General features: G+C 36.3%; 1 protein-coding gene across 5 annotated transcripts in view; it reads right to left on the bottom strand.

Moving 5' to 3' along the window:
- The window catches only part of LOC108708169 (protein PHTF1-like), a 59,710-nt gene that overhangs the window by 3,176 nt on the left and 38,370 nt on the right, over positions 1 to 18,164 (bottom strand). For all 5 annotated transcript variants that reach the window (XM_041582061.1, XM_041582064.1, XM_041582062.1 and 2 more), the window contains 8 exons: positions 16,563 to 16,784; positions 14,559 to 14,687; positions 12,336 to 12,608; positions 7,592 to 7,723; positions 7,409 to 7,495; positions 6,006 to 6,161; positions 4,288 to 4,383; positions 2,615 to 2,740 (listed from right to left, as the gene is read on the bottom strand). In XM_041582061.1, the coding sequence (XP_041437995.1) occupies positions 2,615 to 2,740; positions 4,288 to 4,383; positions 6,006 to 6,161; positions 7,409 to 7,495; positions 7,592 to 7,723; positions 12,336 to 12,608; positions 14,559 to 14,687; positions 16,563 to 16,784 (1,221 nt within the window). The remainder of the gene's footprint in view (positions 1 to 2,614; positions 2,741 to 4,287; positions 4,384 to 6,005; positions 6,162 to 7,408; positions 7,496 to 7,591; positions 7,724 to 12,335; positions 12,609 to 14,558; positions 14,688 to 16,562; positions 16,785 to 18,164) is intronic.

The raw sequence follows: 18,164 nt of genomic DNA, 5'->3' as shown, positions 1-18,164 counted from the left end.
ACAGTACCAGCACTCAGACAGATGTTGCCAGTGGTGCACGATCAATAAATCGTATATAGTCTTATGAAGGATCAGCACACACTGTTCTGTAGTGAAGTAATAGTGTTTATTTTCAAACAAAACACATTTTTATCCGACGTTTCGGTCCCACCTGGGGACCTTTTTCAAGGATGAAAACTCCCAAACTTGGCTGCCCTTTTATTAGACACCAGTGGGATCAGCCAAGTTTGGGAGTTTTACTTTGAAAGCAGCTAGTAAGTTGCAGGTAAAACGTATTCGTCCCTTTTATAAAATGTATAATGAAACCATAGAATTCTTAATGAATCAAATGAAAATTGAGCATAGGACTGGCCAGATATGGGATGACTTTGACGTAGTTGGCCAGCTTAAATATATTGCAATATATGGACAAACAATCCCTGTTTTGTTTAAAGGGTAAGGCATTTTTCAGTAGCAGTATGCACAAAATGTCTCTGTCTTAAATATATTGATAATGGGTTGAGTGCAGAGGAACCTTGTATTTGTCTATATGTATTTTGTGGTCACACCCTCATTGCACCCCCGCCTAATGATTTTAAAAACTAGTGGTGAGCACAACTTTCCCTTGTTTATATATATATATATATATATATATATATATATATATATATATATATATATATATATATATATATATATATATATATACTTGCTCTAACGAACCAGGAAAGCTGTACTTTATCCAATTCCTCTAGATCTTTCTTCATCTGTTGTATCATCCTATTGTGGTTGAGAGCATACATGTCTACCGCCTTTCTAGGGTCCATGACTCCCAGATATTTAATGTGCGTCTGCGACCAAACAAAGGGAAAATTCTTCTTTAGGTCTGCCAGCGTATTTGGTTTTAATGGCCATTGCTTTGGATTTGGTTGACCTTGAAGTTGCTTGGGTCCCAAATCTTTCCAGCGCTGCCATTATTTCTGGCAATGAAGTTGATGGTTGTGATATATATATAACAATAAATCATCTGCATAACTTGCTGTCTTATATTCTGCCCTTGCCAGGGGTATTCCTCTGATGTTTGGGTTGTTTTGTATTGTGTTAGATATGTGTTCCATTGTCATTACGTATAGTAACGGCAAGAGAGGGCATCCCTGACTGGTACCATTTCTAATTTGGAATGGTTTTAATCCTTATTTTGACAAATTCTGGGGCAAAAAATCTTTATTGCATTAAAACTCATAATAACATTATGGACATGTCAAGAAACTGTACTGCTTATAATTTCAATCCACTGCTAGAATTCCTGCAACGTTAATTGTGATCTTTAATGGGGTATCAACTATAGCTTTTTATTTCTGCAGAGCACAGAACAAAAGTTTTTGAATAGAAAAACCACCAGGCTGTGTGTGAGTCAATACTTTTTTTTAATTTATTCCATACAATAACCTAGCAGAATCCTGCCCCATAGCATCAATTTGTTTACAGGTACGTATATCACCAATCAATATACCACATGAGTATAACCTATGTGGGCTTGCTAGTTATTTTCTGAGGCTTAATTATATTTTTTTTTGAGTGGTATGCAGAAATACCACCCTTAACTCACATAGCTCCATGTTTGCCTCCCATGGCAAACCCTGTACCAATTGACTTTAACAATGACAGAAGCTCTGCCTTAGGCATCACACTGTTGTGCACTGTTTAAAGCTATGGCTTATTTTGGTTCGTCTATCAACGCTGGCTAAATTGTTCCTGGCAGTAACCCATGGCAACCAGTGATTAGAATGTTTTAATCATATGGAAAAAAAGGAAAGCAAACTTTCCCCATATTTGTTTATAGACAAAATAATCGTTCTTAAAAACTAACCAACATGCAATATTCCACTGAAAAATATTGTCCTCCATACCATGATCAGATCAGAATTATCTGCTTATTAAGTTATAAAAGTTATAGGAGATGGGAATGATTTATTTGGTAGAGAGGCTAATAAGGGAGGATGGCTGATTAACTGGGGTGGTGTAGAGACAATGCTATTTTTCCTGAAACCCCTTAGGAAAGAGGATGGATGTTTATCAAGAGCTTGTGGTGCTGAGGCAAAGAAGTAAAAGGACAGGAGTCTGTGAATAAACATTCACCAGAATAGTGAAGGTTATATATGTGAGCAGTCCAAGTATAAATAGTGGTCCAATAATTACTATAAGTCAGGGACCTAATTGCAAAATATAGGTCAGTGGCATAACTAGACTGAGAGCCAGACTCCCCTCTGCAGAGAAATATTTGGGATGGCCTGCCCGTTTGCTTCTTTGCTGGAATTTAAGGCGACAGGAGGGTGCAAGGAGGCCAACATAAACACCAGCGGATCCTGCGATGGTCGGTTTGGGATTGCAGGGTCTGTATGGTAGTTAAGCCCCTGATATAGATGTGAGGTGTGAACTGACTACCCTTGAAGTAAGTTACCCTTGTGTTCAAAGGCATTGACTGAAGTGGCTAATGCTGTATTAATTTTACTTTCTGCTAAGCCATTGTTACCTGTTTCAGTAAAAATACATTGTTTAAAAATCATTAATCCAATATTTTGTGAAAAGTGTTTCATTATTTTGTTCATTGGCATGCACAGTAATATACACTCACCCTAATGTTAAATCCCAAAAGGTCACTAACGACACCTGACACAGCAGAAAGGATGACTACGCGTGTTATGTTGTAGATTAAAGGGTTCACAGCAAGTCCATACAGTCGAAAAGGTGTGTCAATTTCCTGCCGAATAATGAAAGAAATACAAAAATGTAACACTACAATCATAATAAAAGCTAACTGTATGAGTGCAAATCTCAGGTGCTTATGGCTCCTATCTGGGTGACCTAATGGAACACTAGCAGTTTTAATGAAAGATGATTTCAGTGGAAGATTTTCGAATTAATAATTAGAAACTGAATTAGTCTCAATTTTGGATTTAATTTCCATTCATTTCCAACTGAATTTGAAAATGAATAGAATTATCTTTAATGTTTTGCTGTAGGAACAACTGCCCTGGGTCATTAGAACTCGCACAGTAGCACTTATTTAAAAGTAAAGAAACTCTATTTTGCCTTACAGACTATTATTCTATCTAAGTGAATAATGACGCCCCTCCATGTTTTGTCCTTGTGAGGTAGATAATTGTAATACCAGTATAAAACCCATCCCATGTAATACCAGTATAAAACCCAGCACATTTATTATTATACAGGGAAATTATCTGTGCACTAGTAACTTAGTTATAACAGCAACAGGCAAAAAGTATATTCAGCACAAGCCCTACTCATTGAATTCATGCTGAATAAGTGGCTATACTTTAAATACAACTTGTGGTGTAAAACACAATTGATTATGCTTTACAAATAACAATCACAATTGTTCATCCCACTCTGAGCTGCTTGTTACTTTTTTGCATACTGAGGGCCCCCAGAGGCAAGCACCCTCCGGCGCCCCCTCCATCACACAAGATTGCGCACATGCGCATACTTTCTTACTGGAACACTAAGGATTTTTTTTTTTATAAAATCTGACTTTTAAAAAAATCACACATTTTTTGGAATTTATTAAACCCCGAGGATGAAAAAGTCAGAATCTGAAAATTTGGCATCTCAGACCTGTCGAGGTTGCATATAAGTCAATGGTAGAAGTCCCAATGATTTTTTGATGTGCGCTGGGTTTCGGGCAATACCCCGAAGTTTTCAGAGTTTTCGGGTAAAAATTACGTGAAAATCGGAGGAAAAAGTCAGAAAAATGAATGAAAATCAGATTTTTTCTCGCAAAGCAAATTTTCGGGAAAATTTAATTATAAATAAGCGTAAAAACCCGAGCGGATTTGATCAGAGTTTGTAGCAAAAAATAATAAGATAAATTCAGACTTTAATAAATAACCCCCTAAGCATTTAGCGCTTAGTGCTCCAGAATCGAGCATAATTAACCCCTTCATTTATTCTGCCCTAGGCGCGGGCCTTTGCGGCCTCGCCAGAAAGCATTAGAAACTTTAACTGACAGGCTGAGGTGGGACAGTCAGGTTGGCAAAACAGTCAGGTTTAGGAACTTCAACTAACAATAACTTATAAAAACAAACTTCTCAGCAAAAAACAATCAGCATGACCTATAGGTAACTTTTAATGTACATTCATATTTTAAAAAGTAGTTTTTTAGTGTCAGTATCACTTTAATAACATTTTATCATCGCATCCCTTTAATAATAATGTTATTGTGGTATATAGATTTCTTTTATACTTAAAATTAGATTATAAAAACTATTTCTAGTTTTGTTTACTTACTTTGATGAGTTTGGATGATAGCTTTAGGACATTATTTACTAAAGAGAGTTTCTCTTTTTTGTTTGGCTTCTTTTCCATTTTAAGGTATAAATTAATCTTCAAAAGAAAATATATATAGGCAGATATAGTAAATGACAGGAAAATACTTTTTGTAAAACAATGAACAACAGTAACAAAACATAAAAAATATGTGTTTCATACACTGCAAACAGTACTTTATTAGGAGTCGGTCAAAAATAGGTTGGGTTATTCCTTGTCTAATGAGAGACCAACATTTGAAGTACTGCAAGTAAAAAATTTATAGGATTTTTTAAACACAATGAGAAACTTAACTAAATGATATCAACAGGGCAAAATAGTGCAATGTGAACAAAAATGGAGCATAAATTTGTGGTTTTTTTTAAATTTTGAATCCTAATGCATCTTTGTGTTCCATTTTTGTTTATTTTGAACAGACAATAACTGTTTACTGCATTAATTTCTATAGATATGTGAAGAGTCTGACCAATGTATAAAACACAACACTGTTGTGTTTTCTTTGAGTGGCTCAGTAAACACAAGGGGTTTATCCCCTATCTGCATTGCCTCGAGTGCCGGTACCTGCTTTCTTTCGAGACTGTGCCCTTTACAACAGAAGGCACAGGTTTTTTAGGTGGACCCCCTGCATCTCTACAGGGCAGCGGCCTCCTTCCCATTGTGTCCATATGGCAAATACTCTAATGCATTTTATGTCTGATTTTTACAGCAGCTGCTTTTTTTTTTTACTTTTTAACTTGTTTGGCTTATTTTGTTTATATACTAAGCCCAAGGAAACATCCAAAATTCCTTATAGAGTCAATACTATTTTTGGTCCTTAAAAGGGCAGTATACTGTTTTTATCATGAAAATCTTTGTTTTTGTTATTTCTTTTGTTAGCTAGACTCCATTATCTATGCACTGGCAATAAAAGTTATACCATCTACCCCGCAAGGATCAAACATAAAGAAGATTCGCTTTCCCATTTTTATCTCAAGAAATAACAAAAAACATAGATTTTTCTTGAATAAAACAACAAGCAAAAGCTCTATTTATTGTACTGATGCTGAACAAGAGGGTACACTGCCCCTACTATTTCATTATTACTACTGGGATTATAATTTATTAATGTGTATTATATCCTTTGATGACAACACATCCCAAGCCCGTTTATATTTTGATAGAGAGAAGGGCAAATTCTTCACAAAGGTAATATAATATATATATATTTTTTTTTCTTTTTTCCTTGTATTAACCTGTGCTTTTTGTGTGCATTTTCAAGTGCTAAGAATGAATCAACATAACGTAAATGGCTATGTTCTCTCTCTCTTCTAGGTCCAATTAGTAAAGTAGCCCTGGTTATGGTTATTAGGTAGTTTATAGTTTGGTTTAGATTATGATTTTGAAATGAATGGTTGCAGCATAAACCAGTTTTTTCTTGTTTACTTGAAAGTTGGGGTACTAGTATATATACTTTAGAAGTATAAAATTGACTTATAGGAATATTTTCTAAATATCTTTAAAATCGTTAACTGTATGTTTGAAATGAGTAAAAATATGTTTGAACTCTAACCTTGTGAATGTTATTTTAGAATGTGGTATGAAGACAAAATGCTTAATTAGGGAATCCAGTATACATGCAGTAAAGCCTGTGACCCAAATTCCTGCACAGCATTTGTAAGATGAGATCCACAATGCCTTACCTCTTCAGTAAGTAGGACTGAAACATTGCTATACTTTTTGTTTGTTTCAGAGCCCAGAGAAGTCAGACGTAGAAGGAAAATCAAGAGTGTTGTCTCCCAAATTAAGAATTCCCAGTTATGTACGGAGTTCAGAAAAGTGGTATATCCATGTAAGACCTACATAAAACAAATAAGAAAAAGCAAACATAACCTAGACTAAAGATATAATTTCAACAGAAGAGATTGTAAGCAGCCCTTTGTAACAACAGAAACTGAATGAATTCTGCATATCTGCACCAGCAGAGAAAACATTGTTTATGACACGGCTCTTAATCTGTCTATTTATTCAATTCCTTGTCCTCTATGGGCAATTTTCTATATTGTACAATTTTACAGCAATGCACATTTTATAAGAACTATATAAATATAGATATATATACATATATATTACACAATATATTTTAGTAACATTTTAAGAAAGTTATGGTTTGGGTATATTTAAAATGATAAAACAAGGGTTAATTTAGTCAATGTATTATGTACTCTCTCTATATGTATGACATTGTATATCAAATTCAACACAAAATATGTATACTACTTGTGCAAAAATATTCATTGCAGTTTCCCGATATTTAAGTAGGAAGATGGTTATTTTTGCCTTTAGCCTTTCCACTGTGTAAGAATATTTTCATATCTGTGTTTTGGGGTTGGTATTGGAAGCTGAGTGTAGTATTCATAGAGAACCTGAATATTTTTGCAGTATCTTCTTGCTCAAGGTTTCCTGCAAATTGTTTTTACCTGAAATAGGAAACCCCTCTGCAGTATGATAGGTTGTGCAAACTAAAAAAATGTTTTTAACATAGTTAGTTAGCCAAAAATGTAATCTATGTAAAATGTAATGTAAAATTTGGAGTGACCAAATATCTAACATAATAGGCAGAACCCAACTTCCTCCTTTGCAGTTTTCCAAGCTTTTAGTTAGTCAGCAATTTAATGGATGGGCCACATGGTACATAACTGTTCAGTGAGTTTGCTTTTCATCCTCAGCACGCAGGTCAGATTCAAAGTCAAACTAAGTGAACAGTTATGTCCCATATTGCTCCCCTCCACTGACTGGTTACTGACTGGTAACCAATCAAAGAGCTGCAAAGCATGAAGTTGGGTTCTGGATATTATGTTAGACATCTGTTCACTCCAGCATTTATAGATTACATCTTCGGCTAACTAACTATATTGAAAACATTTTTTTTTATTTTGCACAGTCTATCTATTTACCCAGTTTTATTTTTACCCTCTGCTGAGCATTGTGCTGGCCGGCACTGTGTTTCTACTCCTGATGTGGGAGGCCATGTTGGGGCCTAGGCTGCTGTTATGTATTTACAGATGCATGTTTTTACTATCACAAGGAATGAATAAAATATTACCTGAGCGCAACAAATGAATGCTATGGAAAGGGTAACTAAGTAGACTGAAGACACAATCACATCCACAGATCTTTGGGGTCCTCTTCTCTGGTAAAAACAAAGAGCACTTATTAGCAAGCTAGCTAAAGCACTAGTGTTTGATACAGAGCACAATACAGTATAACAAAGAGCCATATGTCTTACCTTTAGATATGAACGCAATGACAGCCACATCTTTATGTTCTGAATCTTATTTAGTCTAAAGTGAGGAATTTTGTATTTCAGGGCTTTCCTAGCTGACGTCAGATGGCTGAACAGCTTGGCTATCAGGAATCTCTGCAGGAGAATGCAATGGTAATCTTTAATACTGCAGCCAGTCAGGATGATTACAATGAGAATATTGCCATCTTACTGGGTGTTGTCCATAAAAAACAAAGATTTGTAGAAATGTTTTTAAAAGAGATTTGGAAATGACAAATTTGCATAATTTTGTTACAAAGTGATTAATGTACAGTGCACCCCAAAGAGGTTAATTTGCAGATGTTGAATGGAATTTTAACATCACTACAACAATATCCATATTCAAGTATCTTACTCCTTGAAAATTAGCAGTGTTGTCTGACTGAATGAACAACTATTTCCTTAACAGATAAGGTATTCTCTTTCCAACCTTACTGTAATGGAACACCAATAACAATGTGTGTATTATTACTGCCTTATCTTAGAAATTCACCCTTCTCAGTTAGGAGACGAATGTCTCAGTTTCCCAAAAATAGAATGAATGGCAAGGAAAAAAGGGCATGTTATTAAACTATGTTGGCAGTCAGTTGCCATTCATTACCCAGGACCTGATGAATACCTATGGGTCTTTCCCTGTGCTTATGATGGGACCTTTACAATGATAATCAATTATCATGTTGATTTTAAGCAAATTCCCCAGATGCAAAGCCAGTTGCAAACTAATAAAGATGGCTACATAAGCCAGAAATGGGATGGGACCTATTCTACTCAAGAAGAAAACTCAAGAACTGCTCTTCAATGCTAACTAAAATTAACAGTATTGTCAGCTACAATTACAGTCATATGAAAAAGTTTGGGAACCCCTCTCAGTCTGCATAATAATGTACTGCATTTTCAACAAAAAACAGTAATATGACTTTCATTTCCCAGGTTAATCTGAGTACTGGTGTGTTTTCTGAACAAACATTTTTAATGAAGCAGTATTCAGTTGTATGATATTATATTATATGAAATGTGAAAACTGGCTTTTTGGGTACCCTTGTAATTTTGCTAATTTGAATGCATGTAACTGCTCAATACTGATTACTGGCAAGGGGAGGGAAAGTGGAAGCACTCCAGGCTACCAAGAAAAAAATATAATAGGTTTAAATACAATGGAAAGGCAACTGATTTATCCTATTAATTAATAGGATAAATCAATTGCACTTCCATTGTATTTAAACGTATTATATTTTTTCTTGGTAGCCTGGAGTGCTTCCCTCCCCTTGTAGTTATGTAGCCTGGAGTAGGCAATGCTCACAGTGGTTTGTTATAGCACCCCCTACCCGCCCCTTCAACTAAAGTGGTCCCATACCTTTAAAAATGGGTGTTGGTTTGGACAATATCTCCCTTTAAAAGCCACAGCAGCTAGTGGGAGGATGTAGCCCTCTCATTAAAACTAAACTCAAGGTCAGGAGACACTGATCCCAAGGACTACTGCTTTTATACTATTGACCAGAAGTAAACAGTTAGGGACCACCGTATGGGGTTTACCTTGACATGGTATGGTGGCTTACCAATTTTATGATCATAACTTTGTAACTAAAAACTCTTGTCTTTATACACACATGCACTTGCATATATATATATTGAATTATTTGTGAGACAGGGGACCAGGGAATGTGCATTGATTAATAGGATAAATCAGTTGCACTTCCATTGTATTTAAACGTATTATATTTTTTCTTGGTAGCCTGGAAGGCTTCCACTTTCCCTCCCCCTGATTACTGGCAACAACAAATTGGTTGGATTAGCTTGTTAAGCCTTGAACTTCATATGCCAGTTTTTCCAATAATGAGAAAAAGACTTTAAGGTGGCCAATGTGCTTCTGTTTGACTCTCCTCTGAAGAGTGACAGCATGGGATCCTCAAAGCAACTCCCAAAAGATCTGAAAACAAAGATTGTTCAGTATCATGGTTTAGGGAAAGACTACAAAAAGCTATCTCAGAGGTTTAAACTGTCAGTTTCAATTGTAAGGAATATAATCAGGAAATGGAAGGCCACAGGCACAGTTGCTGTAAAACCCAGATCTGGCAGGCCAAGAAAAATACAGGAGCGGCATATGCAGAGGATTGTGAGAATGGTTACAGACAACCCAAAGATCACCTCCAAAGACCTATAAGAACATCTTGCTGTAGACAGTGTATCTGTACATCGTTCTACAATTCAGCACAATTTGCACAAAGAACATCTATATGGCAGGGTGATGAGAAAGAAGACAGAGTCGCTTGTTGTATGCAAAAGCTCATTTAGACAAGCCACAGTAATTTTGGAACAAAGTGCTTTGGACTGATGAAACAAAAATGTAGTTATTTGGTTATAATAAAAATCGATTTGCATGGCGGAAGAAGAACACTGCATTCCAAGAAAAACACCTGCTACCTACTGTTAAATTTGGCAGAGGTTTCATCATGCTGTGGGGTTGTGCGGCTAGTTCAGGGACTGGGGCTCTTTTTAAAGTCGAAGGTTGGATGAATTCAACCCAGTATCAACAAATCTTCAGGATAATATTCAAGCATCAGTCAAAAAGTTGAAGTTATGCTGGGGTTGGATATTCCAACAAGACAATGACCCTAAACACACTTTGGAATCTACAAAGGTATTTATGCAGAGGAAGAAATACAATATTCTGGAATAGCTGTCACAGTCCCCCCGACTTGAATATCATTGGATAGATTTTGTATGGTCGAATGGTCAAAAATGATGCAACTGTCTAATTTTGTTATGATGCACATTGCATATTTTCTGTTAATCCAATAAACTTTATGTCACTGCTGAAATACTAATTTCCATAAGGCATGTTATATATTAAAAGAAAGTTGCTACTTTGAAAGGTCAGCCAATGAACAAAACTCCCGAACTTTTTCATATGACTGCAGATAAGGTGTCTCTGCTAGGAAAAATAAACAATTGAAGAGTATCCCATGATAAAAGTAATGGCTGGGCAAAAATTAATAGTTTTTCCTACAGCATGATCCCTTATTTGTAAAACCATATCTTCTATACAAATGTTCAACAATTGTAAAATCATTAAACCTGAAGCAGTAGCATCCATATTACGATTTGACAAGCCTATTTCCTATGATGGCAATTTCTTGTCTAGGCAATAATCTTTGTGTCTGAAGCCAGTGTCCAGGGCCCACCGGGGCTTCCACCTCAGGGGCCCCCAACCCCAGTCACTGAGTTGGGCAGACAGTTTATGTTTGTCTAGAAAAGAGACTTCAAGCACGGTGCTTTGGCGATCCTTAATTTTAGATCTGAATATGTCTCAAAGAGGGAGGGATACCAGTAGTCAAGTAGACTGCCCCAACTTGCGTACAGTGTTTCCTGCTGGCAGCGTGATTTCCACAGAGACGCTCAGCCGCACTGTTAATGGTGCACATGCGATGGGGACGACAGGTTACGCGCAGACTCCAAGCCCAGCCGCCAGTGTCAGTAAGAGATGAAGCGTCTCATTCCAGGTCCACCCTGGTCCATTGCCTCTCTCAGTAAGTGCAGTCTAGCCTATTGGACCTGCTGGCTGACATGCAACTTGCTGCACTTATCAAGTGGTGCAGGAGCAGTGGGCCCACCGCTGGACCACCTAATTGTGTTGCAGAATCACACCAATATTACTAGAGGACCTAGGTGCCCACAAAGGCTGGGGCCCACCGGGTTTTTACCCGCTCCCCCGGCAGGCCAGTCCGACCCTGTCTGAAGCAGCAACACCTTTGCACAGTGATACTTTCTTTGACTAGACAGATCATTTTAAAACCCCAATCCCCCGAATGGGTTTCACATTAACTCTTAATTTTCTCTTCTCCAGTGGGAATCCCATCTTAGTCAGCCTTTCTTTATAACTGGCCCTTTCTTTATAACTGAGATTCTCCATAACTATAATTAACTTAGTTGTCCTTTTCTGACTTCAGTACTTTTTGCACATTGTATAAATCTTTCCAGATGGGGTCTTACCAGTAATAGATATAATATTTCTTGCTGGTCCTGGCTGCTGCCAACTGGCATTCAGAACAGAATGGACCATCTTCTACCAGTCTGTGTAATCATGGTATGGGATCTATTATCTAGAGACATATTATCCATATATAGTTTAAACAACTCTTCATTTTTGACTGTTTTGCTTTTTCTTGGTAAAAAGACAGCAAATTGTAAAATAAATTTATGGAAAATGGGTGGGGTTTTAACCATTACCCTGCCAACAACATACATACAACATTATTGGCAAGTGGATTAACAGCCTGGGGACAACATAGAATCAATGTTTCTGGGTCATTTTAATTTAATGGTAAAAAAGTACAGTGCTAGTCAATGTGCTGTTGCTTGCGCCATGCTGAAACATTGAAGGGAAAAGTGTATAATGTTTACTAAAATAACTCCTTAACCTGAACACCCAAGGTTCCAAAGTTTTTAATATTATATATCCCATTGCCGACATGGCCTAAGTCTATTATCCATTGCTAGCTCCTTTATTATCAGTGATTTATTTTAACTACATTGGAGGAAAGAGCCCACACTTGATTTTTCAGATTGCAGACAATAACTGGGATGACAAGCTTAAAAACACTGTTATTTGCTATCATTTTCTGTTTCTGTAGCTTGTAATAAAACAAATCTATATTTGTCCAGGTTCAGTGTTTGTTCAGTGACTGCAAAATCCTTGTTCCCAACTTACCTGTTTGTATGTTCTTTCAGCCACACACATGAAGAAGAAGAAGATCCAAGTCAGACATGCACGCAACACAAGGTTAATGAGCGAGAGTGCTAAGACAATAGGCGTTGGAGGTCCTCCACAAAAAATTGTGAGGAGCTCTTCTCTTGACACTGAAATGATTTGCTCAACATCCCGACAATGGAAAAGATGGAACAGGAATGGAAAAACAGCCAAACACAATGTGACAAGGTTTCCCAGCATTTGATAGCCCAAACCATGTTTATAGAAACTCACCTACAAATACATACAGAAGAAAACACTTTAAAACACTTTATATAGAGTATGTCAACCTAAAAAATATGTCATGCTATTGAAAGCAGTCTACCTCTTTCTATTCTCTGCTCTGATGGCTCAGACTGTTGAAACAATGCAAGGCAAGCCAGCTGATTAACAGACCTGTCTTTGCTACGGAACTAATCATTGAAAGTAGCTTAGAATAATGTATTTTTAGTAGGCAATTTTTTATTATAGGGTTGATTTGTCCTTTAAATATTTACAGTCTTTATGGATCGAAATGTTAAGAGTGTATATACTCTGTCTTCAACAGAAAATAGTCAACTCAAGAAAAGTAAAATCTGACATTTTTATGAATACTTTTTATCTAATGTTAATCTATTGTTACTACCTTTGAAAGATGGAGTACTTTGTTTTTCACATAACCCAATCAGATCAAAAGTGATCTGATTGGGTGGTGAGTAGCCTGGCAAGATGATAGGAGACTCCAGAGGACAAACTTAAGACCCAAAAACCCTCTTGCACTTGGCCTTGTACATGGCCTTCCACTAGGTCAGTGATCCCCAACCAGTAGCTCGTAAGCAACATGTTGCTCCCCAACCCCTTGGATGTTGCTCCCAGTGGCCTCAAAGAAGGAGCTTATTTTTGAATTCCAGGCAAGTTTTGGTTGCATAAAAACCAGATGTCCTGGCAAACAGAGCCTCCTGTAGGCTACCAATCCACATTGGGGCTACCAATAGTCAATCACAACCCTTATTTGGCACCACCCAGGAACATTTTTGATGCTTGTGTTGCTCCCCAACTCTTTTTACATCTGAATTTTGCTCACGGGTGGAAAAGGTTGGGGACCCCTGCACTAGGTAATTGAGCCCTAATGTATATGCCATTACTAATGTGACTTGCTGATGAAACCTACATTCCTCATTTAGGTCCTCCAGCTTGAAGTAAGCAACCCCAATGGGAACTTCTCTTTCAGATCAAGGTAAGGTTTTTCTTTATAGGAATGTAAAAGTGGAATTGCACCACTGAGAGCGTTTTTTTTTTTTTACATACTTGGTGCAGTACTCACCTGTTTTATTAAACTACTGTTCTGAGGTTGTGAGGCAAGAATTAATACTACCTAGTATGAAACTGTTTGTTGCAGTATTGTTATATATAGAAATACTAACAGAGACTAATAGAGTTACATGTTAGTTGACCTTTCAAGCTTGGTCAATGCCATATGAATGTTTATGAAGGTAGATTTACCACTTGTGTCATATATAGTATTATGACAGAGTTGAATTGATAAAATTTGTAAAATTTATATAAATTGCTTCAAAGATCTTATCAGATTTCAGGACAATGGATCTGCATTTAAGGGGCATGTTTACTAACATTGGAGATAAATATCTCCAGAGATCTCTAGCTCATGGCAACCATAGCAACCATCAGCAATTAGATTTACACAGTTCCCTACATATTAGAAAACAAAAGCAAAGATCTGATTGGTTGCTATGGGGAACATATCCGGAAATATGTATCTGCATTGTTAGTGCTCTATTTTTTAGCATTCTAAAAATGCTTTATCAACGTGTCTTACACGATCTGCATGAGGTGATAGTTGCTGGAAAACTCTGTGTGCCAATATCTTTAATATTTACCATGTAGAGGGTACTGTGATATATTCTTTAAAATGACCATACTAATCAATTATTGACCAACTTAGTCAATCATTTGCAGACCAAAAAAAAAAAAATCTAACCTATGAAAAACTACGAAAAAATTCGACTTTGAAATCATATTACAAGATCTGTACAGATCTAGGTTTAGTTTAACACCACACCAGGAGTTTTACTTGTTGCCAGCAATGTGAAGCAACCATATCTTTGTGTTTTCAGACATCTGTAAAAGTAGTTATTTAGGTATCTGATAAGCATGTATGAAGTGAGTCTTCTCGCATCAGCTTACTTGTTTCATGATGATGCCACTGATATCCAACACAGACATATCGATCTTCTTAAACTCTTCCCTTTCCCATATTAAGGCACTCACTTTTTGTGATGTTGGACTAGTGTCCTGAAGCCAAAATAATTGGTTCTGCAAAGCAAATAAAATATATTCAAGAAATGCTTACAACTGTACCTATTTGCAAAAAAACTCCACTGTAATCTCTAGGGTTTTCAGACTAGTCATGCACTAGAACTAATTACTATCAGCCCTACATTTTGTAATGGGCAGATTTATCAAAGGTCGAGGTGAATATTTGAATGAAAAAAATTCGGATTTTGAGCTATTTTTTGTGTACTTCGACTAGGGAATAGTCCAAATTATTTTGAATTTTGGACTTCGAAATTATCGAATATCGAAATTTATCATGTACTGTCTCTTTAAATATTCGACTTCAACCATTCGCCATTTAAAACCTGCCGAATTGCTGTTTTAGCCTATGGGGGACCTCCTAGAACCAAGTCAATTGATGGACTTTGAAAAATCAAATTTTTTTTGGGAAAAACATTGAATCAAATACGATCGAATGCGCTATTCCTCTGATTCAAAGGATTCCAATTCAGCTGAATATGGATCTATTCGATCGTAAACTGAGCTATTCGACAAAAATAAAACTTTGACTAAAGTTTTTTCAATTAGAAATTCGACCCTTGATAAATATGCCCCTAAGTGTTTGATTAGAAAAGGACAGGGTTCAGCACAATCCAAACTGTTGAATGTTAAAAACACAGATGCTGCATGGCATACAAGTAATTACAGCAGGTCGGCAGCATAGTTGCATAATGATTGATGTGTCCATTAATCCCACATCACACACATGTGCATAATGAGTTGAGGCACACGCTCATTATGTGCATTCCCCAACATAGTGATCTGTACCATGAGTGCCCTCCTGGTGGGGGAGCATAATACTCAGGAGAGGGCTTTTTTGGGGAAATACTATTGTTTCTCCCCAACTGAAGTGTCTGCTCTGTTAAGGTGGGGAAAACAATGATAGGTGTCCTTTAATCGTGTTTACCATTAGAATGGGTAAATTCTTGCTCTTTATACAGCTTAGGTTCATTAAAATCCCACTAAAGCAGAGTTTTCCTTTAATAGGGATAACTTAATTTATTAAAGGCCAAGCTTTGTTTTCTCTAAATATTCAAGAATTTTTAGAGAAATAAAACCTCTAATTTTTTGAGATCTATTATGCCCTCTAAGCAGCAAAAAATTGAAATCCGAAAATACTCCAGCTAAAACCTGTCGAATTCATGTAAAAGACAACGGCAAAGGTCTCTTTAACCTTTTGAAGATGTTTTTTGTCTTCACAATTGGTTTTCGAGTTTTTAAGCCAATAAACTCGAAAAATTTTAGGTATTCATTTAAACTGGTTTTTTTTTCATATTCAGTTATTAGTAAATTTGCTAAATTCTTGCAAAACAGCAGTGATTTTAAAGGGGGATTTGTTCAGCTTGTTTGTGCTTGTTTTTAAAGACACAAAGGGGGTTATTTATGAACTCACAACTCGAATGGTTTATAATTTAAGAAAAACCTGAATGTTCTAAACTGGAATCAGTGTAGTCGGGGTGAAAAACTGCAAAACTTAAACGATTGAGTTTTCAGCGAAAAAAAAATTGATCAAGTTTTCGAGCGAACCCCACTGAAAAAACCTTGAACATCATGAAGGCTATAAACACTTTCAAAGGGTTCGAGGGACTTCTGCCATTGACTTTTACGTGACCTTGACAGGTTTTAGATGGTGTATTTTCGGATTAAAGCAATTTCAGCTTTGGGGTACAATAAATCTCGAAAAACTTTTTCTAGTTTCTTTTACTCTGAAAATTTGAGTTTTGACTTGTGTTTTGTACCCTTGAAAACTTGAATATTTGCTAATTAATGATGACTAATTATTACATGATGAAATGATTAATAATCATTAGCTAGATGGTTTACTTTACATGCTTAGTGTTCTTCTCTCCATACCAGTTGGAAAACATCTTTTGTTGATGCCTTCCTATTCCCTCCATTGCAGCTCTGCGAGAGAATGTCATCGCTGTCACTTTCATATGATGATAGGCACTGGGGGCCATGCAGGAGGTCATCCATAATCATATCCTCAGTCTCTGAGCCTTGCCGAGTGCTCTCTGAATCCCGATGGGAAATGCTGTAACTATGAGAGCTGCCGCTTTTTCCAGATCTGGAGGCCTCCCCAAAAAGAAGGCAAAGAGACTAAAGGTAGTTTATTATGCAAAAACAACAAATATAAGAAAATCCAACCCTGATTATAGTAAAACACATGTGAACTGGCCAACAACCCTGAGAATAGTAAAGCACATATAACATAACTTAATCATTTAATGTCTCTTAAGATGCATTTGTTAACTAATTAAGTTTGTTTTTCTGTATCTGATATAGGGGTGTATGCTGTCATACAATGCCCTACATGGAATAAGGATGTAGGATTTAGTGTTCTACCATTTATTTTTCTGGTTTAAAAATCTCCCAGATGCTTGTAGAAGGTGGTTTAAAGCAGTTGTTCACCTTTAAATTTACTTTTAGTATTATGTAGACATTTGCAATTGGTCTTAATTTTTTATTATTTGTGGCTTTTGAGTCAATTAACTTTTTATTCAGCAGTTCCCCAGTTTGCAATTTCAGCAATCTGGTTGAAATTACCCTAGAAACCATGCATTAATTTAAATAAAAGACTGGAATATGAATGGGATAGGGGCCCAAATAGAAAGATGATTAATAAAAAGTAGCAATAACAATATATTTGTAGCCTTCAGTAGCATTTGTTGTTTAAATGGAGTCAGTGACCCCATTTGAAAGGGGGGTTTGTCAAAAAAATTATATACTATTAAAAAAAATGAAGACCAGCTAAAAAGTTGCTTTGAATTAGCCGTTCTCTAAAATACTAAAAGTTAACTTGAAGGTGAACCACCCCTTTATGGGTTACTAGCATTTTCTCCAAAATAAAATGGAAACAAAAGTAAGAATATCAGCAAGTAGCTATGATAACTGATTTAAACAGTTATATCTTGGAACAATATAAGTATTTTTTAGGTCCTTTTAACTTTTACTGAGGTAGGAAATAATGAGAAGTTCAATGAGAGAGGTTGGAAGAGAGATAATGACTGGTAAGTGGAAATGGTTGATAAAGGAATGGAAGCAAACATATGGTCCTTAAATGGGTGGCCTTGGGGACCAGTAGTACTACTGAATTTTTAAAGGTGTCCTAATAAGAGAATCTGAACAGATCTCCTTTAGAGAGACTTGTCTTTATAGGTTATTTCATGCTTGTAAAAGTAATAAAAAAATAACAACATGAGTAAAATGTTCTCAGAGCAATAGTTTTTGGATGTATGAGTCAGTGATCCTTAACAAGAATAGGACATTCTATAACATACCAAATGTTAACTTAAAGGGGAACTACCCCCTTTGAAAAGGCAAACCATAGCACCATGCTTCCTCTTTTTCTGAGTGACAGCTGAAAGCTCTACGAAGTCCTATGAAAGGTTCTTAAAGGGGAACACCATAAAAACATAACTAGAGCTAACAAGCAACTTTGCAATATACATCAAT

The sequence above is a fragment of the Xenopus laevis genome, chromosome 2L (genome assembly GCF_017654675.1).
Source record: "Xenopus laevis strain J_2021 chromosome 2L, Xenopus_laevis_v10.1, whole genome shotgun sequence".
NCBI lineage: Eukaryota > Metazoa > Chordata > Amphibia > Anura > Pipidae > Xenopus > Xenopus laevis.
This window is presented reverse-complemented; position numbering and strand designations above follow the sequence as displayed.